At 45.3% G+C, this 26,560-nt stretch overlaps 1 protein-coding gene across 7 annotated transcripts in view; it reads left to right on the top strand.

Annotated features, from left to right (window-relative positions):
• The window catches only part of RALGPS1 (Ral GEF with PH domain and SH3 binding motif 1), a 299,089-nt gene that overhangs the window by 112,691 nt on the left and 159,838 nt on the right, over window positions 1–26,560 (top strand). For all 7 annotated transcript variants that reach the window (XM_065928425.1, XM_065928423.1, XM_065928426.1 and 4 more), the window contains 2 exons: window positions 8,501–8,590; window positions 11,262–11,354. In XM_065928425.1, the coding sequence (XP_065784497.1) occupies window positions 8,501–8,590; window positions 11,262–11,354 (183 nt within the window). The remainder of the gene's footprint in view (window positions 1–8,500; window positions 8,591–11,261; window positions 11,355–26,560) is intronic.

Here is a 26,560-nt window from a genome sequence, read left to right as displayed (position 1 = left end):
AGGGTGAGGGGAAAGAAAGCATGTTATACAAGGATCAGAGGGAGAATCTAGGAATGTGAAGACTTGGAGAGGAGGTAATTAAGGTTTTCAAGTAATTGAGGGGTTCTTATGGGGAAATGGACTGAACAGGACCTGCGGGACCTAATCAGTAGGTGCAGGGAGCAGGAGATGGAAGTGGGTAGGCAGTTGCTTTCTCCCGATACGGGGTGGTTCCCTGCTTGGGGCACCGAGGAGGCTCAGGCAGAGACCAGGCAGTGTTTTATCGCAGCGCCAGGAATCCAGTGGTGGGGGCAGGGAGAGGCTGGGACCTCTGCTTTCCCATCTTACACCAGGTTTCTAAGGAAACCATGAGTGGGCTTATTGAGAAATTTGTAGCAAAAGTCACTTTCTCGTAAGAAAAGATAGCATTCTAAAACCTGGATTTTTCTTTATTTTATGCTTTGATTGTTTTCATTTGTGGTTGATTAGCTAAAGCTCTTTGTGTTCATAAGTGTTCTGCTTTATTCACTTCTAATACTGTTGTGAAAATTCCCCGGATATATCTTAGTCCCCAGTGCCTTAACTCCAGTGCTAGCTCTACCACCAAAACAATAATCGTGATTGTAACAGCTTATGTGTTTTACAAGCTAACTAGCACCATGACCAAGAGGCATTTATTCCATGTGTGCATGGACTGATTCAGCAGTTGAAAATAAATTAATGTAATCCACTGCATTAACAGGCTAAAGGAGAAAAAGCATAACGTCTTATCAGTTGACTCAAAGCATTTGACAAAATTCAGCATGCATTCATAATACAAAGAAACTCTCAGCAAGTTAGGAATAGAGGGGCAACTTCCTCAACTTGATGAAAGACATCTATGGAGAATCCTGCAGCTGACATCATACTCAACGTTAAGACACTCGATGCTCTCCCTTTAAGATTGGACGTGCTCTCTCACCACCTCCATTTAACATTGAACTGAAAGTCCTTGCTAGTGCAGTAAGACGAGGGAATAAAAAGATACTCAGACTGAAAAGGAAGAACTAAAACTGTCTTTATTCAAAGATGACATGATTAGGACTTCCCTGGAAGTCCAGTGATAAAGAGCCCACCTCACAATGCAGGGTACCCTGGTCAGGGAACTGAAATCCCACATGCCTTGGAGCACCTAAGCCCACATGCTGCGACTACTGAGCCATTGCACCGCAGTGGATGATCTGTGCTGCAACTAAGACCCCACACAACCAAAATCAGTAAATAAATATATTTTTAAAAGGATGACATGATTATCTGTGCAGAAAATCTCAAAGGCATCTATTTTAAAAACTTCTGGAACCAATAAGTGAGTATACCAAGGATTCAGGGCACAAGATCAATATAAAAGCTTTTCTGTATACCAGCAATGAGGAACTGGAATTTGAAATTAAAAAACAATACCACCATTTACAGTAGCACGTGCACGCACACACACACAAGAAATACTTAGGTATAACCCTAACAAAGTATGTACAGGTCCTGTATGCGAAAAACTATAAAACCCTAATGAAAGAAGTCAAAGTAGATTGAAATAGATATTGTGTCTTCATATATTAGAAGACACATTATTAAGACATCAGTTTGTTCCAGCTTGATCTGTAGTTCAATTCAACTCCAGTCAAAATCCCAGAAAGCTGGACTTCCCTGGCGGCTCAGTGCTTAAGAACCCGCCTGCCAGCACAGGAGACACAGGTTTGATCCCTCATCTGGAAAGATCCCACAGGCCACGGAGCAACTAAGCCCGTGTGCTACAACTATTGCGCCTGTTGCTCAGAAGCCCAGGAACCACAACTACTGAGCCTGCATGCCTCAGAGATGGTGCTCTGCAATGAGAGAGGCCCCCACAAAAAGAAGCCCACGCGCTGCAACCAGAGAGTAGCTCCTGGTCTCCACAACTAGAGAAAAGCCCAAGCAGCAGCAAAGACCCAGCACAGCCAGCAGTAAATAAATAAATGAACTTATTTTTTAGAAAATCCCAGCAAGCTACTGCATGTGCTGTGTGCCGTGCTCCGTTGCTTCAGTCGTGTCCCACTCCTTGTGACCCCACGGACTGTAGCCCGCCAGGCTTCTCTGTCCACAGTGTTCTCCAGGCAAGAATCCTGCAGTGGGTTGTCATGCCCTCCTCCAGGGGATCTTCCCAGCCCAGGGACTGAACCCCCCCGTCTCCTGAGACTATTTCATAAGTATCAACAAACTGATTCTAAAGTTTATATGGAAAGGCTGAAGCCTTAGAATAACCAGAAAAAGGACAAAGTTGGAGGACTCACTCTGCTTGATTTCAGGACTGATTGTAAAGCCATAGTAACTGAGACAGTATGGTACTGGCAAAAGAACAGATACCTAGGTTGATAGAATAGAGAGCCCAGAACTAGACCCAGACAAATATAGGCAGCTGACCTTTGATAAATGCATGAGGGCAGTTAGTGGAGAAAAGGTAATTTCTTGAACAAACAGTACTGAAACAGTTGTAAGTATTTTTGTGTTTGAAAAAACGAACTTGCAAGACTTCAGGCCTTCCATAAAAATTAACTCAAAACTGACCATAGACCTAAATGTAAAACACAGAACTATAAAACTTTTAGGAGAAAACATAGAAGAAGATCTACATGACTCTTGGTGATGAATTATTAGATATGACATCAAAGTACAGTCCATGAAAGAAAAGAATTGGTAAGCTGGGCTTTATTAAAATTAAAATCTTATATTTTACAAAAGACACGGTTCGGAGAATTAAAAGACAGAGCACAGCCTGGGGAAAATATTCGTGAAACACGTATCTGATAAGACTTGACTCTGAAATATATTCTTAAAACTCAACAATAAGGAAGCAGCCCAATTAAAAAAGGGGTCAAAGATCTGAATAAATACTTCACCAAAGAAGATATACCAAAGGCAAATAAATATATGAAAAGATGCTCAGCATTATTTGCCATTGGGAAAATGTAAAACACTACACCCTTTTAGAATGCCTAAAATACAAAAAGAAAAAAATTCTCTAAACCAAAACAAAAAAAAACCCCACAAAACTACACCAAACCTGACAATACCAATTCTTGGCAAGTATTTGCAGCAATATGGGAATGAAAAAATAGTATGGTCCAGCAATTGCATTCTTCGATATTTATCCAGTTTATTTGGAATCTTAAGTCTACCTATACACATACACGCAGATACACACAGTTGTTTATAGCAGCTTTATTTGTAATGGTCAAATACTGAAGGTAACTAAGATGTCCTTCAATAGGTAAAAGGATATACAGATTGGTAAATTCATACAATGGAATAAATAGTATTCATTCCAAAAAAAAGGAAAGAATACACTCTCAAGCCATATAAAGACATGGAAGAACCTTAAATACATATTACAAGGTGAAAGAAGCCAGTCTGGGGAATTCCCTGGAGGTCCAGTGGTTAGGACTTTGTGCTTTCATTGCCAAGGGCACAGGAACTAACATCTTGCAAGTAGCCCAATGTGGCTAAAAAAGGAAAGAAAGAAAAATAGTCTGAGAAGGAACTCACAACATAAATGTGATTACCTACCCCATTTTTTTAAAAAGAGTTCGGGAAAATGTTGAAAAAATTTCTGCAAAAGGTAAAACTGTAGAGTTGGTAAGCAGATCCGTGTTTGCCAGAGGCATGAGCAGGGGAGAGGGTTGAGTAAATGAAGAACAGGGGAATTTTCAGGATGGTGAAACTATTCTGTAGGACATGCCACTGTGCGTTTGTGGAAACCCATAGAACTTGACAGCACTAAGAGTAAACCTTAGTGTTCGCAGATTTTAGAAAATTCATTGTGGAGATTGAGGGGTCCTAGGATGGAATGTAGAACATAGCACATGAGCCTAACTGGATTATAAATGTTTGAAACAACCACCCTGAGAAGGGTGAGGGGGAAAAGGTGCATGCCTAAGAAACTCTGGAAATGAAGGGAGCCTGAGAGACTTAAGATGAAAGGACCTGTATGCAAGTCTTACACTCCAGTAAATGGGGATCGGCAACAATTCTGAAGCCATTATGCATGAACACTGGAACTGAACAGTTAAGGAACTGGGTGGCAGATGGCGGGAACCAGGTTTCTCCCACCTGCTGGAGTGGGAAGTTACAGGCAAACGGGAGGAGAAGGCTAGAATGATCCATATGGTGATGGATTAGAGTTGGAGACATTAGTGTGAACTCATTTAGTTTAGTATAGATACAGATGGTTAGATATAGAAATGTTTATAGAGATGTGTATATACAAGAGTTAGTGCATGCACAGGCACACATACACACACACACATTTCCTTGCTCTGCCATCTGAGAGGACCTAGAAACAGTGATATCTCAGTAGCTCAAGCATATATGCTCCCAGATCTTGGGTTTCTAATTCCATTATCTAATAAAAGGAGTCAAGGCTCCTTGGAGAAATGGCTGGTTTCAGACTGGGGCAAGAAATGTACAGGATGAGCCTGTAGCATTTTTTAAAAATTAGTTAATTAATTAATTTTTGGCTGTGCTGGGTCTTTGTTGCTGAGCTCCGGCTTTCTTTAGTTGCCATGAGTGGGGACTATTTTCTAGCTGTGGTGCACAGGCTTTGTTGCCCCACAGCACGTGGGATCTTCCCGGACCAGGGATCAAACCCATGTCCCCTGCGTTGGCAGGCGGATTCCTCACCACTGGACCACCAAGGGAAGTCCTGTAGCATCTTGTAGTTGCAGAGAGTAAAAGTGCTCAAACAAACCAAGCAACCAGTGCTGAGGGCATGTCCAAACCAGCTCTCAGTAGCTGAAGCTGAAATGGCTTTGAGTATAAAATAAGTAACATAGTTATGAAATAAATAACATAGTATCATAACCCAAAAGTATAAAATAAATATTCATGAGTCCCTTTAAACACACGATGGAATAAATAAACGGGGGAGACTAGACAAACCTCCTGTGCAGAAGAATTCCAAATAATCCTTGTAGATAAACTGTCTCCTTTCCATAACGGCTTCCTTCCAGAGTGTGAGGTGATGGTGTTATTTATGCAACCTACTCCCTATTGATGGGCCTTTTGCTTTGCTGTATAAACCGTGCTTCAGTGAACCGGCATGCACATATCCTTTTACATTTCTATATTTTTGTAAGATAAATATTCTAGGGAGAATATAATTTTAACGGCTTGAGAGATATGTTCAAGTTGTTCTTCAAAATGGCCCTTTAAGTTTTGTAACCTCCCTCCCAAATAGTGTATAAGAGCAGCAGTTTCTCTACACTCTTGACACACGGTATGACTCCCAAAGGGGTAATGCATCCACTTTGATACAAGAGACCTTTTACTAACCAAGAATTAGAAGACAGGTGTCCCAATAGAAAGGTGGCTGAAGGACCAGAGCACATACTTCACAGGCAGATAGTACAAATGGCTGATAAATGTTTGCAACAAAAAGCTGAGAAAAAAAAGTGCAAAAAAAAAAAAACATTAACTGAGGAGTCATGAAAGAAATGCAGAATACGGGCAGTAAGATGTTAGTTTGTCCACTATGTTAGTAAAGAAAAAAAGAACCATAATAACTGGTATTGGCTGGTGTAAGGGAACACAACTCTGCTCCACCTTTGATGGATCAACAAAGTAAACCTTGTGGAGGCCAAGATTTTTAATACATACTTCTGAAAAAAGGTGCGCATATTTTAATTCTCCCCACCTTGAAAGAATTTATCCTCAGATCTTCCTTAAAAATGTATAAAGATATATGTATAATTATGTCCACCACAGCGTTTGTCTATCATAACAAAAGGATTCAAAATAAACTACCCAGCGGTACAAGGTTCCTTAGTGATGAGACATCCCTGAGATGAATCACTTGGCAGCTACTAAGAAAAATTCGTCAATATTATTTTTCTTCATTTATTTTGCATTTTTAAGAGTTGCATATATTTGTTTATTTTTGGCTGTGCTGAGTCTTCACTGCCGCACCCAGGCCATCTCAGGCTGCCGTGAGCAGGCTTCTCGTTGCGGTGGCTTCTCTTGTTGTGGAGCACAGGCTGTAGGGCATGCTGTCTTGGCAGTTGGGGTGCCCGGGCTTTGTTGCCCATGGCATGTGGTATCTTCCCAGACCAGGGATCGAACCTGTGTCCTCTGCATTGGCAGGCGAATTCTTAACCACTGGACCAGTAGGGAAGTCCTTGATATTCTTATTTGCTTATAAAAAATCCTTGTGGTAGTATGATTAATATATACCAGTTTAATTGAAAAAGAGAAACGGGTTCTATTGTTGGAAGGACATATGTTCTCCGACTAGACATATGTTCTGAGAGATGATATACATGTGTTCCAAGAAGGACACATATCACAGTGTTTATGGGGGGGGTCTGTATGCGAGAACAGTCTTGCAAATGACTTCTGTCTTTTGTGCTTATCTCTGTTCCTTTGTTTTCTGCATTAAGCTTCTCTTAAACTTTGTAGTTAAAACACAGAATTATAACAGTTTAAAACTATGCTGATTCTCCCTTTGAAACGCCCTTCTCTTTTGCCTCTTCCCTCCATCTCCTGCAGCATGGCCCTAGCTCGAACCTGCCATCTCTCACTTAGACCCTCTTATCAGTTTCCTGATGGGTGTCCCTGCCCCCACAAAAGGATCTAGGCTGTCATCCCTGTGCTCAGAAGCCCCTGGAACTCTCCCAATGCAGCATACTGTTCCCTTGTTGCTCCTGACCCCAGCAGTCTGGCCCTCGCTTCCCTTCTAGCTTCAGCTTCCCTCCTACCCCCACCCCATGGGGCAGCTGCAACACCAGTCTTGTTGGCCCACTCACCTCTCCCTGGTCTCCTTACCTGAGAAGGTCTACCCATCTCTCAAGGTCGACCTCCTCTAGGAAGCCTTCTTCTGTCATTGCCTTCCCCACACTCCTGTTCACTTGGTCTGAACTTCCTGATGGCCACAGCCACCAACTGCCTTTTAACACAGTGACTTCTGGAGCGTCCTGCCTGCTCCGGTCTCCTCTGTGTCAGGCAAGGGCAGACAGGTCTGGGACTCACAGTGCCTGGAGCGCACAGCAAGGGCTTTGGGAAAGTCTGCTGAACTGAACTGATCCAGAGTTGCCCCTGCACACCATGTGCTGCAGATCAGAGCCAGCTCTGCCATAGTCTGTAATTAAATATGTGTGATTTTTTGGCACATAAGCATCTATTAAATTCTACATATAAACTGTCACCCTTGAGATTTATGTGGCATAAAAGTATGCATGTATTAAAATATAAGGTTTATGGGCATATCATTTAGTATCAAGAAAATCTTTCTTCCGTAACCGGCTAGTAAACATTTGAGTCTGAACTTAATTTTAGACAGTTCCTTGGAAAAAATGATTCTATGGAAACCCAGGCATGTCCTGGAGGCAACCACAGATAATTACACAGAGAAAACTTTTCTATAATATTCCTGCTTAATATAAGAAACCAAATTTTTATCCTTGGTTAATCCTTTCTTGTTTTCTCACTGAAAAGTTAGCAGTATTTCAGTAAAGAGAAGGCATGTGGTCGCAGCAGTAAACATGCTTTGTTAACTCTGGAGTATTCCTAACTATTTGACTCTTTGTACAATGCAGAGGTTTTAGATGCCTAGCGTCCCTCTTCATTCCACGCACCCGCTGCGCTCTGTCTATCTCTCCTTTCTTTGCGGTGCCGTCATTGCTCTCTTGGGCATCCGGGTTTCACAAAAAACTGTTCTTATAGTCGTGAAACGTAAACAGGGAAACAAACCACTGCCCAGTGTTTCTTGGCCCCTCCTATTTCATTGAGTCAACTAGACCCTGGTGGATGACTTTCTTGTTCCCACCAGAAGATTCAGGGGCTCGGGAATGGTCAAGTGTGAATGATATTCTGAACCCAAAGTACCAGTATATCCTTTTGGTATATGCTGTCTGCAGAAAAATGTGTCCTTTAAACTGCATTGCTTTACAGAACTTTGAGAGATGCTTTTGTATCACATGAATAATTGGGCAAACCTCTCCTGGAAAATTAAATTGGTTACGATTATTCGTATACAGCTGAGTCCTTCTTGCCTTGGGTCTGGCTGGGGATGTGGATCTCATGGATGGTACTGCCAGCATGCATATCCCTTTGTCTTCCATTTGTCCATCCAACCATCCATCCATCCAACCATCCATCCATCCGTCTGTTGTCTCCTCCTGAGCAGGAATCCTGCCTGATTAATCACAAAATTCCCTGCACCCCCTTCAGGGAGACCCATGTGTCATGGAGGCCCAGGAGGTCCCCTGGACGAGGATGGACATACTTTCTGCTCTCAGCATCGCTGTGTGTGTTGGAGAGCTGGTGCTGACAACAGGGACCCCCCATTGCAAGGTTGGGTGTCATAAAGAAACCCTGAACCTCCTCAGCCCTAGGGTGTGTTCTTCCCATCTCCTGGCAGTCCCACGGAAGTGGTAGGCAGGGCAACTTAGGTGGCCTGGCATTTAACAATGTTTTTGGTGTGTGTGTGTCTGTGTGTCTCTGTTTGACTCTCCAGGTCAGTTTTTGGGTTGTACGAGAAATTCTAACAGCACAGACTTTAAAAATAAGGGCAGAAATCCTGAGCCATTTTGTGAAAATAGCCAAGGTAAGCTGTTTTATTATTACTTCTTTCCTTCCGGTCCTATCTTTTTTGTCTCAGAAATGTGTTTCCTTGGTACTTCGGGAGCTAGTTTGCTCTGGATCTGCGGGGCAGGGTTCAGACCAGGGGGCAGTGACCTGACTTCCCCAGGCAGAGACAGCTGTGGGACCAGCCTGACCGCCTACGTGACCTCCCAACCCCTGTGTGCGCACAGGCAGGTGCTCTCTGCCCTGTGATTTTGGCAGCCAACCATCCTTTATAAGCTGGCCTTTCACAGACTCTCCACGGGCCCCCAAGGGATACCCCTGGGATCTGTTCCCCCTCCTATTCAGATCCAGCCAGTGCTGGTGGCTCTCAGCATCAGTCGTTGTGCTACCATCACATCCCGCACAATTTGCTTCCAGTCAGCAGAACTCACCGCACCCCATCCTGCGCTCGAGGCCTGGCCTGATGACCCCTCTGCCCCACTCCCATCTCCTGACCCTGCTCGGATGGGATCAGTCCTGGCCAGTGTCAGGGCAACAGGCCCACGTCTCCACCCCAGCTTTTCCCTCCTATTCCTTCATCTCTGCCAGCCCAGGCTGCGATCCCATGGGCCTTCCTGGACCGCTCTCATCGCTTAACATGGTCCTGCCGGCTCCTCCCAGTCCACCATCCCTTACCACAGGGCTCGCCGCCTCAGCAGAGCATCGTTTTGTGTGGCTTGCTGCCTGCTTCCTGTGTGTGTGTGCCTGTTGTCTTCCCAGGCGGGTCCTAGGCCAGCTCACCTATAGTACAGCCCCTCTCTGGCCAGGCCCCATAGCGGCTGCTGTACAGAAATAATTGCATTTGACACTCACATTATTATCATCCCATTTCCAGAGGAGAGAGGGGAGGCTTAGAGAGGTGGGTGTCCATGCCCAGGCCCCACAGTGAGTCGGTCGGAGCATGTCTCTGTCCCTCACAGCAAGATTAAGTGCGTTGGCTGTAAGTATGCAGGGGCATGGACCCTTTTACGTCCTGAAGTGCCTGGAACTGTACTGGGCTCAGTGTACTTGTTGCTGTCGATGAGTTCTTGCTGGGCCGCGAGAGAAAGTGGGACGGAGTTCCAGCCCACCTGGTGCTTTCAGTTTGGAAGTTTACAGTCCCCACCCGAGGGGCCTGCAACGATTTCTCCTTAAGCTCTGCCATTTCCCGATGGCAGACCATCATGCTGATGCTGTGCCCCACGTGTGTCCTGTGTGAGCCCCTCCTTTCTCTGGGCTTTGGTTTTCCATCTATAAAATGAAAGGAGTGGATTAGATAATCTCCCAGAGGACCTTCAGCCCTAGAAGGAATCCTGTGACAAGCACAGCAATTCAGATACAAAGGATGAAATTCGGCTCCCTCAGAGGATCTATTATTACCCACAGGAAGCAGTTAGGGAGTGTTACAGATGTGTGAAATGCAGTGAGGGAGAAATCCCCGGGTAGGAACAGCTGTGAGGACTAGGCACAGTCCTCGTCACGTATTTGCTCATTCTCTAGGCCCTGCTCTGTGCTGTACTAGGTCCAAGGGCTGTGATGGTAGACCCCATTTACCCCTGCTCTCAGGGAACACACGGTCCCGGGTGAGGAGGGGCAGGTGAGAGCGGAATCTAGTCCAGGGCCCTGAGGAGATGAGCAGGCTGCTATGGGAACACGCAGGTGGGGTTTCTACCTCCTAGACCTGGGAGCATGCTCAGGAAAGACATACTAGAGGGAGCGGCACCAGAGCTTGGAAGCACCCGCGACAAGTGATGAGGAAGGGGAAGGGATGGGGCCAGGTCTTCCTAATGGAGGACGGGCAGCCCACACTGCACCACATGCTGTTCCTGATGGCAGGTCGTGGTCGAGCAGGTTACATGCACGGCCCACGCGGCAGAGGCTCTGTGATGACCTTCCTTGTTTTAAGTCTGAAGATGTGGAGGCTCAGAAGGCTTAGGTAACTTGCCAAAGGACACACCTGTAGTGGGAACCAGAACTCTCGGTCCCATGGAGCCAGCCGGCTACACAGCCTTCACTGATTCCCAAGAGTGAGAAGGGGAACCCGGGTCCTGATAGCAGGTTTTTCCCCAGTGTGAAACCGAGAGCAGAACAATTACATTTTTCTGTGCTTACCCTCACTCTCGTGGTGAGGAACTTGTCTGAGATGGAATTAAATCCAAATGTTCTCACTCATTTGGGGTCTGATTCAGGGGAGCGTGGTCCAGTGTCTGGGAAGCTGGAGCGCCGTGTTCCCAGCAGATTGATAACATCTTTCCTCAGCCTCCCTCGTGCCGGGTATGAAGGTGATCACAGAAGACCCACGTTGATATTGTTGGCACAGCGGGGGTTTCAGTTTACAGAAGCCTGCTGGGACAGTTGAGATTCATCTAAAAAAGGAACAGAAAGGACACTATCAAACCTCATCCCAGGCCACGTTTCTGTCCAGCAGCCAGACTAGTCAGCTTATGCAATTTGGCACATGTTTCAGATGCACACTCACCTTTTGACAATTTGACAGAGAAAGAGCATATGGTTTCTATGAACTTCCTAGAACTATATTTTCTACATGAGATATTTTTAAGTATAATTGAATTTCATGAATATGACAGCATTTGGTAACACTTCAGCATGTTTTTGGTCTCTTGTTTATAGCAGCAAAATAATCAATTCCATATCTTTTTTTTTCCCCCCAGAAACTTCTAGAACTCAACAACCTTCATTCTCTCATGTCTGTGGTGTCAGCATTGCAGAGCGCGCCCATCTTCAGGCTGACGAAAACCTGGGCTGTAAGTTAATCTCCCTAAGACTGTTCCTTCCGTCTGGACTGTCATTTCTTGGGTGAGGTTCTCCATTCCTGAGGCCCAGAAGCCTTCCTTGGTCTGCCGTTTGCCGCCAATGCAGGATGACTGTGGGTTAATTGTGTCCCCTGGCCACGTCCCCTTCAGTGACCTTGACCCCGTTCTGGGACAGGGATGCTGAGAGGATGCCAGTGTGACTGGGGCCAGAAGGGCCCCTAGAGTGGCCCCTCCTGGACCTGATCGCATCACGTATGACGGTGGGGTCAGTGGTGTAATGATTGCTCCCCCGGCCCCAAATTGCCCTGGGGGAGTCCTCCAGGCTGATGGTTTGCAGTTGCCCCAGGGCTGCTGACCGTACATCTCAAGAGTTTCTCTGAAGAAACCTGTGACCCTCATGTAGGGAAAAATGATTTTTTTTTTTCCTGAAGGCCATGGATAATTTCAGCTCAGAGGTGGAGTCTGATCGTTATATAATTGAGTCTGTAGGAAAGTTTTTCTGCTGTAAAAATACTTTAAAAATATCTCAGGCCTCTTTATCCTCCTGAGCTTGGCACCGCGCCTGACAGGGGGGGAAGTCATGGCTCTCCACCTCTCATTAGCATTCACCTCCTGGCCCACCTGGTCCGGGGTCTCACCTCCTAGTCCGGGGTCTCACCTCCTGGTCCGGGGTCGCTCATGGCTGCACAGCCCCAGCCTTTCAAGGCCTATTTATGTCCCACAGAGCTGAAGGAAAGTGTGTGGAACCATCAGCTGTGCCTCTGCAGCTCATTTCCGAACTTCTCTCTGCCAGCCTGCGGGGTTGGGCTCTGTTTCAGACTTGGCTGGTTCACGGGCCTGTAAAATACTTAGGGATTATGTTGTAGGTGATCAGAAGTGAGCCTTGTTTCTTTAAATTGCAGTTTTCCATAGATGAAGCCACAGCAAAGTGGAGCGAGAGGTGTTAGCCCGGAATCAGAAAACCAGGTCTGTGTTCACGCACCATCTGTGCAGAGTGACTCTGTGGGACTCGTCTCTTCATGTCTACTCAGAGAGCTTGGCCTGAATCTGTGGTGTTCCACCAGTGCTTTGGGGAGCCCAGGGGCTCCTTGGAGCTGCCTCGGGGCCAGCAGGGCCTGGGGCAGAGGCGGGAGGGCGTCCAGCAGGCCGCCTGGGCACGATTCCTGCCAGAGCAGCTCAGCTGTATCAGTTTTACGTCCTGGGCTTCTGGGTGAACTTCAGTTGAGCAATGGCTTTGGAGGTCAGAAGCAAGTTTGGAAGCCACTGGTCCCTGTGGTTGCTGCCAGCCCTGTGATTTCCCCGAGTGCATCTGAGTCCTGAGACTTTTTTCAAAAGTTGCTTGGAGATTCTTTTTCTCAAATGAATTTTCCATCATTTAGATGCTGCTATTGTTTCTTGGACTGCTGGGAGCTATGTGTGGGCCCAGAAGAAGGAATGATGATTCTCGTGGTGCACAGAGCTTACTGTCAGTAACACAGGGACTCTTCGTGATCCCTGAAAGTGGCACAGTCAGTGAGGGCAGCAGGGGGTCAGTGCACAAGGGACCAGGGTGGCTCAGGGTCCGGCACAGAGATTCCACCCAGTCAGGGATGGGCAGGACCCGTCCATGGAGTTTTGGCCAGCATTCTCCCCAGGGTGCCGTGCCCTGCCCTGAATGGTGGGGCAACGTCAGGCCAGAGCAGCACCCAGGACCGCTCCCTGTGGCTCGACAGAGTCCTGCGCCACGATGGCCAGTCGTCACGGCTATGTATGAAAACAAATCTCCCACCACTCCCCAGGGAGCCGGGAATGAAATATCCACCCAGGACCCATTTGAAAACCTGAGCTTCCTCACCTAACTCCCTTCCAGGCCACAGGGGTCAGCTGTTCTTCCTTACAGATCTGCCAAGTGCTGCCCTAAAAGCTTTCCCTGTATTAACTCATTTCCTCTTGACAACTCCCCGTCGAGGCCAGCACTGTTGTCAGTATTCTCAATTACAGATGAGGAGACGGAGGCGCAGGGCAGTGGGAGGACATGCAGGGTTCCCCGGCCCGGAGGCAGAGCAGAAACCAAACTCAACAGTCTGTTCCAAAGTCTCCGTGCGTCACCACCACACCCCACGGAGCTCAGTAAGAAAGACAGCACCCACGGCCTCTTGGCATTCAGAACAAGAGAGGGGTCCCGTTTTCTTGTCCCCTTCATCCGCAGCGCTCTGATAGGAACCTGAAAGATGAGATAAGCAGACTCTCGGTGCTGCCCCAGGCCATGGAGCCTCTGTTCTGGCTGCGGCTGCTACTGGCTGGGCCGCTGGCCTCTGGGGTTCATCCTTCTTTTGCCATTCATTTCTGGTAATGAGATTAGCTCGGGAAATGTTGCCAGGAAAGAGCTGTTTTCCTCCTCCCCTCTTGTCCCTTGATCTGGGGAAGGGAAGTCGGAGGGCCCCAGGGACGAGGCACACACAGTGAGGCAGGGAGCTGTAGCCAGGCCTTGAAGGCCGCCTTTTGGTCACTTACTCCTTGGTTAGTCCATGGCTTCTGCTGCCCACTCCCACGCAGTCCCTGGGATTGGCCCTGACTTTGACCTCTCAGTGGGCATCTAGATGGTGGGAACTTGGGACAGGCCAGGAAGCTGAGATTGTGTGTCACTGAAGGGCAGGGACCCAGGGCAACAACAGCTGTTATTTTTCTGAGAAATCTCCCCATGACTTCCTAAGGACTGAGGACCAGGATTGTTTTCTTGGTTACGGAGGGCTGCTTACCAGGGTAAAAGAGGGGGAGATGCAGCTTCCTAGGAGATAAATATAGCAGCCGCCAGCAGTTGTGTCGGGGAGAGAGGAGCTGATACACATGGTGTGGATCACAGCACGACGTCTCCAAGGCCACGTGTGGGGAGCTGTTTGCTCTGGGAAAACCCGCTGTTCAGCCAGTGCAGTGCTGCTCACAGGCTGGCCTCCCTGTTTGACTGCCTTCCTTCTTGATGAAGTTGGATATTTGCTCTGTATCCCCAGTGCCCAGCTGAGTTTACAGTGGGTCGTTTGACTACTGTGCATTTGTTGTGTTCAATTGCATCCTCCTTTTGCTACTTGTTTTCCTGCTAATGAGATTAGCCATTGAAATGCCCGCACCTGTCCCTTGATATGGGGCTGGTGAGAACTCATGGGCCCCCAGGGCAGGGCGAGCAGGCACACCCGCTGTAGGAGCCCCAAGGTCAGCACTTTAATAGGCGTCATTGTGCAGAGACAGAAGCTGAGGCTTCCTGTGACCTGCCCAAGATCACGGAGCTGGTGAGTGCCAGAGCCAACGCAGCGTCGCTCTGCCTCGCTGGACACATAGTCCACATCCTTGTCTGTTTGCTGGATTTCCTGTCTGTGATAGAACTTGATGTTGGAATCAGGCAGGGCACAGGGCAAGGAAGAACGGGCACCCACACTGTCTGGGAAGTGGGGCTGGAGACGTGAGGTTGGCACACCGGCCCCTGGGGACAGGGTGCGACCAGCTCCCTGAGTGCTGTCCCTGGGCCCCCCTGAAACCCTGGATATCTGTGAAACCTGGGTGGAAGGGGGTCACATGTGTGAGAAGAGACCTGCCATTTGATTTCCCCACTGACAGCCTTCAGAGACTCGGGGTCTATCCCTGGGTCGGGAAGATCCCCTGGAAGAAGGCATGGCAGCTCACTCTAGTGCTCTTGCCTGGAGAATCCCATGGACAGAGGACCCTGGCAGGCTACAGTCCACAGGGTTGCAAAGAGTTGGACACAACTGAAGCGATTGAATGCGCGTGCACTCTGTGAAAAGCAAATTGCGGAGGAGTTGCAGGGCGGGGCAAGTGTGGAAACGAGGCTGGGTTAGGGGTTAGGGCGGAATCCAGGAGTGAGCAAACGCTGGCTAAATTGGGGCGGTGGCAGTGCATGGGAGAGAAGGAAACAGAGGGGAGGCATTCTGAAGACAGAGGTGGCAGGATTTGTGAAGGATGGACTGTCAGAGATGAAGAAAGAAGGGGACTGGAGGGCGGTTCCTAGGTTTGAGGCCTGAGCAGCTGGGAATGCAGGCCTCGGGCTAGAGAGAGATTGGGACAAGCTCAAGGAGGCGGCCACCACTGGGGCACAGAGAAGAGAGATTGGGCTCTCCAAGGCAGGGAGACCCCATGGGACAGGGGTCTGTATGGAGGACAGGGAAGCCTGGCGTGCTGCGGTTCGTGGGGTCGCAAAGAGTCAGACACAACTGAGCGACCGAATGACAGCAACAACGGCTGGGACGAGGGTGAGGCCTTTTCTCAGACCCGGGTGGTCCCAAGCGGAACTGGGCTTACCCAGGAGAGAGCTGGGGGTATGGAGGCCCGGAGTATGGGCGAGTCACTCTTTCATTACAGCATGTGCTACACACACACACACTCTGTCTCTCTCTCTGCTTGCTGTGTACACGTTCCTGTCGTGATTCGCTCTTTCCTACTGAACTGATCCAGAGAATCTGACCCGTCTGCAGCAGCACAGTGAAAACTGAAGAACTCCGCTGGGAGGAAGTCACAGCTGATGGGTCAGAAGGCCTGGTTTGTAGGGCGGTGGCCTGGAGGGGACCCGCCTGGGAGCAGGCGTCTCACTTCAGACATCTGGGGGCACAGGGTCGTTGAGCAGGTATCCCAGGAAGGCGGATGGGTGGTGGCGTCCGTGTATTTCAGATTTGCATCTTTCATGCGGGAGGTGCTTCTCCCCTCTGTGTCTGATGGAGTGCCCCCTCGGATGCTGTGGAGGACGTCGTGATGGGCAGGGCTGTCTCAGGCTTTCCTAAACTCAGGAGGGAGGCGAGGTGGGGGAGGAGAGGACATCCTCTGATGACTCATCACCCGTCCCTCCCCGCCTCTCTGCTCTCAGGAGTTCTGCTGATGTCTGCACCCTCGTCTGCCTTCACTTTGCCACAACATCTGCCACCCCCTTCCTGAAACATATCTCTTCACGCAGCTTATTCCCTTTCCCACCCCCACCCTCACTGCATTCTGACAGTTGGCTCCTCCCTGACCGCTTTTGTCCCTCTCGCCCACGGGCTGTAAGTGTCCGGCGGGGCTCTGGCCCAGCTCTCACCTTTCCTGATCCAAGTCTTGTCCCGTGGGGTCTTCCCAGGTTGGACAGCCCTATCTGTCTTCTCCTCTGTGCCCCCGTTGAGGCTGCCTCCTAGCGCTCATCCCAGCCCCTCTCTAGCCTTACACCTGTGTTCCCACGCTGGCTCCACAAGCCCTCTTCTCCCGTGTTTCTCTGACAGCTCACCCCTGGCGGTCTGAAATCAAAGTCTGGTTCCAGAAAGTACTGGTTAGTTCCAGGCTTTCTGAGCGGACCTACTTGGAATTTGAGACAATATGGTAGACTGGGCAGATGAGCAGTAAGCACTTTCCTCCCTCCCAATCACCTGCTGCAAACACACACACAAATAAACCAAATTATAAACCAAGAAGCAATGCTGAGCCAGAAGCCAAGAAAGAAAGGGAAGTCACCATGTGCTAGAAGTAGAGAATGCTCTCAGAGTCAGCACAGGGAACAGAGTGCAGAGAACTTGCAGTATGGAGATCTTGCCAACTGTCGGGGGCAAGGGTTCTAATGCCCGCTTATGGCAGGCTGGAACTCAGCTGCTCACTGGAATCAGAGAGCCAGCAAGTGTCCCCCGTTGGAAAATCTCTGGCCAGCCTGGGGGAGCCCCAAGGGAACACAGGTAGGAAAAGTCCCTATGAGAAAATGTCACCTCAGCCTGTACTTTAGGTAGGTAGCTCTTGGCTCTCAGCCCACATGACCAAGAAATGAGGGGTAGTGTCCTGTGGAGGTTAGGAGTGTTGATTCTTGAATCAGACTCCCAGGCTCAGCCAGCCTTGGACCTTCCTCTTAGGGCAAGGGTTAAATGAGTAAATATGTGAAAAAAATGTTTCATATTATGCCTGGCACATAGTAAGGGCCAGATAAGTATTAGCTGCTGCTGCTGTTTTTATTATTATTATTATTTTCAACTTTTCTTGACTGTTCTCAAATGGACTGGCAGAGACCACCATCCCTGTAAGACTGATCCTCTGATTTATGACCTGATAACTTCATCATTTTCTAGTGGTTCTCTTGCTTCTGGTCTCACTCTCTTTCTCATGTTGTTTGTTCATGGAATGATCGTCCTATGACACAGCTCTGGTGTTTTCACTTGCCTGATTAAAGACAGTTTTTAGCAATCCCCCCATCCTTTGGGTGGGGGTGGTCTCTACCCACTACTCCTCTAGAGCACGATGCTCTGATGTAACTGTGGTTTTTTTTTTCCTTAAGAAAGTATTCCACTAATGCATATATGTGGAATTTAGAAAGATGGTAATGATAACCCTATATGCAAGACAGAAAAAGAGACACAGATGTATAGAACAGACTTTTGGACTCTATGGAAGAAGGCGAGGGTGGGATGATCTGAGAGAAAAGCATCGAAACATGTATATTATCAAGTGTGAAACAGATCGCTAGTCCAGGTTGGATGCATGAGACAAGTGCTCAGGGCTGGTGCACTGGGATGTCCCAGAGGGATGGGATGGGGAGAGAGGTGGGAGGGGGGTTCAGGATGGGGAACACATGTAAATCCATGGCTGATTCATGTCAATGTATGGCAAAAGCCACTACAATATTGTAAAGTAATTAGCCTCCAACTAATAAAAAATAAAGGAAAAAAAAGTATTTCAGCAATTTTATTGTATAATTAGTGAACAAGTTAACATGAAATTGTATGAGACTTCTTTTCTTTTTCTTTTTTTCTTCCCCCTCTCCCCACCGCCTGTGTCCCCTTTGGTAACTATGAAGTTGTTTTCTGGGTCTGTGAGTCTCTTTCTGTTTTGGGAATAAATTCATTTGTGTCAACTTTTTAAGTTCCAAATATGAGGGATATCCTATGATAATTGTCTTTCTCTGGCTGGCTTGCTTCACTTAATGTGATAATCTCTAGGTCCATCCATGTTGCTGCAAATGACCTTTTTTCATTCTTTTTATGGCTGAGTAGTATTCCATTGTACATATGTACCACATCCTCTTTGTCCCTTCATCTGTCGGTGGATTCTTAGGTTGCTCACATGTCTTGGCAATTGTAGACAGTGCTGCTGTGAACATGGGGGTGCGTGTATCTTTTCAAATTAGAGTTTTTTCTGGGTATGTGCCCAGGAGTGGGACTGATGGATCATATGACAACTCTAACTGTATTTTTTTAAGGAGTGTCCCTGTACTGTTCTCCATAGTGGCTGTACCAATTTACATTCCCACCAACAGTGTAGGAGGGTTCCCTTCTCGCCATACCCTCTCCAGCAAATTTATTATTTCTCTACAAATTCATTATTTGTAGACTTTTTAATGATGACCATCCTGACTGGTTTGAGGTGATATCTCATTGTAGCTTGGTTTGCATTTCTCCAGTAATTAGTGCTATTAAGCATCTTTTCATGTGCTTATTTGCCATCTGTATGTCCTCTTTGGAGAAATGTCTATTTAGGTTTTCTGTCCATTTTTTTATTGGGTTGTTCTTTATATATATATATTAAGCTGTATGAGCTGTTTTTGTATTTTGGAAATTAATCCCTTGTTGGTCACATTGTTTGCAGACATTCTCTCCGAGTTCATAGGTTGCCTTTTTATTTTGTTTATGGTTTCCTGTACTGTGCAAAAGCTTCAAGTTCAATTAAGTCCCATTTGTTTATTTTTGTTTTCATTACTGTAAGAGATGGATCTAAAAATGTATTGCTATGATTTATGTCAATGTGTCTTCTGCCTATGTTTTCCTCTAGGAGTTTTATAGTATCTGGTCTTACATTTAGGTCTTTGATCCATTTTGAATTTATTTTTGTATATGGTGTTAGAGAATGTTCTAGTTTCATTCTCTTACATGTAGCTGTCCAGCTTTTCCAATACCACTTACTGAAGAGACTGTCTTTTCTCTTTTGTGTAGTCTTGCCTTATTTGTTGTAGATTAATTAATTGGCCATAAGTGTGTGGATCTATTTCTGGGCTTTCTATCCTTTTCCATTGATATATATGTCTGTTTTGTGTGAGTACCACACTGTTTTGATTACTGTAGCCTTGTAGTATAGTCAACAGTCAGGGAGCATAATTCCTCCAGCCTTGGTCTTCTTTCTCAAAATTGTTTTGCCTATTTAGGGTCTTCTTTGCTTCCATGCAAATTAAAAAATTTTTTGCTCTGGTTCTGTGACAAATACCACTGGCAATTTGATAGATATTACATTGAATCTTTAGATTTCCTTGGGTAGTATGGTCATTTTAACAGTGTTGATTCTTCCAATCCAAGAACATGGTATATCTTTTCATCTATTTGTATTATCTTCAATTTATTTAATCAGTGTCTTACAGTTTTCAGACCACAGGTATTTTGCCTCTTTAGATGTATTTATTACTGGGTATTTTATTCTTTTTGATGTATGTTGTAACCGTTTTGATGTTGCTCTTTTTAATCCATCATTTTAACTTTCATTACACTACTTCTCCAATGAATATTCAGGACTGATTTCCTTTAGGATGGACTGGTTGGATCTCCTTGCAGTTCCAAGGGACTCTCAAGAGTCTTATCCAACACCACAGTTCAAAAGCATCAATTCTTTGGCACTCCGCTTTCTTTATAGTCCAATTTTCACATCTATACATGACTATAGCCTTGACTAGACAGACCTTTGTTGGCAAAGCAATGTCTCTGCTTTTTAATATGCTGTCTAGGTTGGTCATAACTTTTCTTCCAAGGAATAAGTGTCTTTTAATTTCATGGCTGCACTCACCATCTGCAATGATTTTGGAGCCCCCCAAAATAAAGTCTGTCACTGTTTCCACTGTTCCCCTTCTATTTGCCATGAAGTGATGGTACCAGATGCCATGACCTTAGTTTTCTGAATGTTGAGCTTTAAGTCAACTTTTTCACTCTCCTTTTTCACTTTCATCAAGAAGCTCTTTAGTTCTTCTTCACTTTCTGCCATAAGGGTGGTGTCATCTGCATATTCAGTGGAAGGACTGATGCTGAAGCTGAAACTCCAATACTTCAGCCACCTGATGCAAAGAACTGACTCATTTGAAAAGCCCCTGATGCTGGGAAAGATTGAAGGCAGGGGGAGAAGGGGATGACAGAGAATGAGATGGCTGGATGGCATCACCAACTTAGTGGACATGAGTCTGAGTAAACTCCGGGAGTTGGTGATGGACAGGGAGGCCTGCCATGCTGCAGTCCATGGGGTCACAAAGAGTCAGAGACGATTGAGCGACTGAATTGAACTGAACTTAACACTACCTCTCAGGTGGCGCCAGTGGTAAAGAATCTGCCTGCCAATGCAGGAGATACAAGAGACTCGGGTTTGATCCCTGGGTTGGATAGTTCCCCTGGAGGAGGAACTGGCAATACACTCCAGTATTCTTGTCTGGAAAATCCCATGGACACAGGAGCCTAGTGGACTCCAGTCCATGGGGTGGCAAAGAGTCGGACATGACAGAGCATGCACACTACTACACTACTTCTAGTTTTATAATAATGAATATTTTGTCAGTTAAATTTTAGCTGTCATTTGGATTTTTAACTCTAGGTTTCAATGATCCCTTCGAGTTAGGGAAGATACTGAGCACAGGTGAGAGAGGGTTTTTGGTGTGTTCCAGTGGGTGTTTCTCAGGACAACTTGCATTTGGGAGAACCTTTGACTTTTGAGGAGAACCTTTGGGTAGGGAGATTCTTGCAGGGTGCAGAGGACATAATAGAAGCATTTTGGCCATGGCAGCAAATATCAAAAGTCTTCATACCTACTTCACACCTACTTCCTTGCCCTGAAAAACAAACCACAAACCTTTCAGCTGTGGCCTGTGGAGCATCTACTGCCACCAGCAACATAGCAACCCAGAGCCCCAGGTCACGTGCGGAAGAGACGCAAGAGCTGGCTAGAGGAATTTCCTGTTCAAACACAGCCACAATCAACTCATTCTTTCCCCTTTGATTAGTATTCAGCTGTCCATACTTAGCTGCTTGTGATTTGCACCCTGTTGGCACGTTGAGTCGAAAGATCCAGAAAAGGAGAATAAGCTGTCAAATTGGCCATCACGTGTCCACAGTATCCAAAATGACCTAGTCAAAAGCATACTTTGCCAAATGGCGAGTTTCCATCTCTCTCTTACCTTCCCAGTCTTGTCCAAGGCAACACCTGCCTTCAGTTCTGCCAAAGTGCTGCTCCCTTGAACAGCACTGTGGGTTCCCACTGCCAGCCCACTGCTCGTGCTTTCTGGAGAGGCCTCTGGGGCCTCTCCAGCCTCGTCTCTGCTGGTTGAAGCCCTGCAAGACTAGTTTCCAGGATCACCTTTTCCTGGTTCCTCTTTCCTATAATGGAGTTTGCTCTCTCCTTCCAGAGCCCTCTCATAGTGCTTTTGACTCTTCCTTGCCTTAGCCAGCCCTTTCCATGGCTCAGTCCTGCAGACCAGCTCTGGACCTAGGATGGACCCTTGGAAAACTTCCATTCAAGGGCCAAGTTCATCCTCCTGGCTCTACTCTTGGGCTTTGTGGGAATGTCTCTTGGGGTTGCCATGAGCATAATTTTTTTAAAACTTAGCAAAATTACTGGAAACGTGATTAAAGTTGATCTACAAAATTATACATTGTGTATTTATGTTTGCATGTATTTATACTTATGTGCATATAAACTGTCAAAGAATTGTTTTTTTAAAAGATAAAATAATGACTCATACAAGTATAAAATGATTATTTGTCAAATATTTTATTAGTGAGAGAATCAGTAAGATATTCAGTTCAGTTCAGTTCAGTCACTCAGTCATGTCCAACTCTTTGCAACCCCATGGACTGCAGCACGCCAGGCCTCCCTGTCCATCACCAACTCCTGGAGTTTACTCAAACTTATTTCCATTGAGATGGTGATGCCATCCAGCCATCTCATCCTCTGTTGTCCCCTTCTCCTCCCACCTTCAATCTTTCCCAGCATCAGAGTCTTTTTAAATGAGTCACTTCTTCTCATCAGGTGGCCAAAGTATTGGAGTTTCAACATCAGTCCTTCCAATGAACACCCAGGACTGATCTCCTTTAGGATGGACTGGTTGGATCTCCTTGCAGTCCAAGGAATTCTCAAGAGTTTTCTCCAACACCATATAGTTCAAAAGCATCAATTCTTCGGTGCTCAGCTTTCCTTATAGTCCCAACTCTCACATCCATACGTGACTACTGGAAAAACCATAGCCTTGACTAGACAGACCTTTGTTGACAAAGTAATGTCTCTGCCTTTTAGTATGCTGTCTGGTTGGTCATAACTTTCCTTCCAAGGAACAAAGTGAAAGTGAAAGTCGCTTAGTCGTGTCTGACTTTTTGTGACCCCATGGACGTCCATGGAATTCTCCAGGCCAGAATACTGAAGTGGGTAGCCTTTCCCTTCTCCAGGGGATCTTCCACCCAGGGATCAAACCCAAGTCATCCTCATTGCAGGTGGATTCTTTACCAGCTGAGCCACAAAGGAAGCGTCTTTTAATTTCTTTTTTTTTTTTTCCATTTATTTTTATTCATTGGAGGCTAATTACTTTACAATATTGTAGTGATTTTTGCCATACATTGATATGAATCAGCGTCTTTTAGTTTCATGGCTGCAGTTACCATCTGCAGTGATTTTGGATCCTCAAAAAATAAAGTCTGTCACTGTTTCCACTGTTTCCCCATTTATTTGCCTTGAAGTGATGGGACCAGATGCCATGATCTTAGTTTTCTGAATGCTGAGTTTTAAGCCAACTTTATTTCAAGAGAACTGAGAATACTGCACTTTATGGTCAGGTGAACATTGCCGAAATAATCTTTAAAGTGAATAGAAAATTAGTTAGTATTCCTAGGGTGATGATCAGTGGGATACTATGAGACATCAATTGCCTTTTTATGGACTGGAATTATTTGCATTACTACATTTTCTACAGGTTAACATCTATTTTTACAGAATTTAAAATAGCCTTAGTCAAAGACAGATATGGATAGCTTGCTAGAACATTTATTAAATTTCAGAGTCACAGTTTTCCCTCACGTTACTTATAACAGTCTCCATTGCATCTAATATTTTATATTAGTTATATGGCTTTGTAGTTTGTTTTTCAGAAGAAGCCAATAGTTCATATCTAAAGAATTTAAGAATTACTTTTTTGAAGTGCCCTTGTTTCATTCTTTTCTCATTGCATCTTCAGTCTGTTGAATCCATTGATCCATAGATTATCCACAGCACTAAAAATTCTTTCCATACCAACAGTAGACACTGGAATTGAAATAGGATTTTGAGACAGTTTTAACATATTTGAAGCAACACGTTCTTTGTTGAAAAACATTTCTACATATCAAGAACTGTTTGTCTCAAGGCAAGGGAACAAGCTACCAACGTCCTCATAAAGAGGATTTGGAGGACTTTTTTTTTTTTTATTCCATGGAGCCTACTTACCAGAAGAGGGAAATTTTTCATCATTAGTCAAATATAAGTGCCACATACAGGCTCTCTAGGAGCATGATAAGGGGCAGTTCCAAAAGCAACGTGCTTCTTCAGGTATCTGACCAAGGTTCGTGATCTTCCTGGCTTTTGACCTGTGGTTGAGGAGTCCTGTGTATCCCTTGCAGCAGACGTTTGTCACCATGTAAATTATTTAAAATCAATAGGCTGGGATTTATTTTTACCTTGTAATTTTAATTCACTTTCTATACATAGTCATGCCGCTTTCTCAATCTTAATGTTGTATATTTTTTCATTTTGCCTTACTACATGGAAGTTTTACCTGTTTTATTGCTATTAATAAAATTTAGCTCTTGGGTTTAGTTATCATGTCTATAGTTTTGGTGTTTAGTTTTATATTTTATGTTTTAAACATGGTTTCTGATTTTATCTATATTAATCAATTTCTCCTACTTCACCCCTCCCCGAGTTTCCATAGCTTTTTGAGTTGAGTGTTAAGCTCATTTATATTCATATTGTTTAGTTATATGAGTTAAAAAACATGCATTTTTTCCCTCTCAGTACACTTGTGACCTCATCACATAGTTTAACATATCATTATCTGTATCTTCTTTATGTTTCTGGTTTATAAATAGTTCATTACCCTCAATTTTATTTCTTCTTTTACTCAAGAATTATTGGAGTATTCAAAAATTTCCAAAGAATTGAATTTTTAAGTTGTTGTTAGTTTTCTTGTTCTTTTTTTATTCAACAGATTTTTAGGCAGCGTTTTCTCTGTGTCAGGAACCATAATAGATGCAGGGTATTGTGGAATGAATATAACCAGCATGGTCACAGCCTTCATGGGAGTCATCCTTTGCTGAGTGAAACACAGATGTAATTGTGTAATTAGTCTCAGGGTGGCCCAGCACTTGTAAATTTTACTGGAAGTAAAGTTGCCTATTGTATTTAGTGAGCTTTTCTTTATGTTGTTTAATCTTGTTTTTCTTTTCCTGGATGTGAATGCTTTTAGTATCTGTTTGACTCAGGTAAGCAGATAAGTTATTTTCTTGCATGTAGTTATGATGGTTTCTTCCTGAGGCTTCCTGTAAACTCTGAAATCTAAAGGACCCTCAACGCATATGAGGTTTTCAGTTTATGGCACTACTTGTAATAAAAGTTTAAAACAAGTAAAGGCTGTTATTTTTTGGATAAACAAACCCTATATTAAAAAATTAAATCTTAAAAGAATTTTTCAGCATAATACATGTGCATGAATTTTAAAAATCACTAAATACTGAAAGGCTTAGTGAAGCAGCTAACACTCATTGCTCCATCTCTGCATACCCCGATCATACCCTAGAGGCAAACACTCAATTATTTAGCAGTTTTTTCTGGTAGTTTCTGCCATGTTTCCATCGATGTGTTTTTGCTACAATTTCTCGATCCACTCACTTTGGACAGTATATGGTAAGTTCTTTGTAAGATGGATGTTGGTTTAGTTTTCCTGAACCATCTTCCCTCATTCTTCAAAAACACTCATGTTACCATAGTTACATCACTTTTGTTAAATAAGTATTCTTGTTTTAATTATTAGGAATGTGTAAGTATGGTTTTCCATAAATGGCTCATCCATACTTAAGTGCTTAAGTATAAATAACATTTTCTTTCTGGAATATCCCTCTGTTTCCCTTGCATTTCTAATCCCCTTTTAAGGAAAAATTCTTACTCTAGCTACTGCTTATCTACCAGGTATTTTAATATGTATATGTAGAATACACATATAAACGTATGTAATATTATATAATATCTTATCAGGCCTTATGTATATTAGACACAAAATCTTTAAATTATTTTATTTAATTTTATTTTTATTATACATAATAAATTATGTTCATTCCCTTCCTCCACCCACCAATGTGCTATCCTATCGGGTTTTCTGTCGAGTCTTCTCTCTCTCTGGAGACCTCTCTTCTGGGGTGGAAGGATGTAGACCAGTCATTCTTAAGCCTTGCTGTTCATCTGTCCTCTTGCTTTACTACTCCTGGTTTGGATCCACTGTTTCCTACATCCCGTATCCTCCTGTCCTTGGTTTATTCTTTCATTTTGCTCGGGGAAGTTCTCAAGTAGTATGCAAATGCTTACTTGGGAGATAGATGTTCTTTTTCATGTCTTCTAACATCCTGTGCATTCCTGCTAAGAAATCTGATGCCATCCTGAATCTCATTTGTGGCCACAGAATGGAGCAGATGAGTGAAGTTAACTAGACCGGGCCCTTCCGAATGTGTGTGTGTAGGTGGGGGTGGAGGGTGGGAAGTATGTGTGCAGACGCAAGGTTAACAGAGGGAGGTGTGGCCTGGAGGAGCCTGGTTTTAAGTTTGGGAAGTGTGCAAATGTGGCTGCCTTTGGTCGGCCCACTCCACTAAAGAAGTCCAGTTGTTGGCTGGAGGTCAGTCTGCAGGGTGATCTTTAGGGACATCCTCCAGGACTCTGATCATGTTGGCCTCGTGCCCATGTCAGGACACAGATGACCCCCTGATCAGCTCTGTGGTACCATGCACCGAGATACTTGACAGTCTAGGCAGATGGGCCAGACATGCCAGGGACATGGGCAGCCCCTCAGCTGGGTCCAGAGACCCGGTGGAGGCAGCCTTGGGCACCAGTTTGGCTCAGCGGCAGTGTGTGTGATGACATAGGCATTCGTTGAACTGCTGGATGAACGTGGGTGACTGCCAAAGGATTCAGTGGGCTTCTAGGTTGCATTAATAAAAAGATGACCTTCCAGCCAAGAG

This window comes from Muntiacus reevesi, chromosome 3 (assembly GCF_963930625.1).
Source record: "Muntiacus reevesi chromosome 3, mMunRee1.1, whole genome shotgun sequence".
In the NCBI taxonomy this organism is placed as follows: domain Eukaryota; kingdom Metazoa; phylum Chordata; class Mammalia; order Artiodactyla; family Cervidae; genus Muntiacus; species Muntiacus reevesi.
Note: the sequence above shows the minus strand (reverse complement) of the source record. Positions and strands in the feature narration are given on the sequence as shown.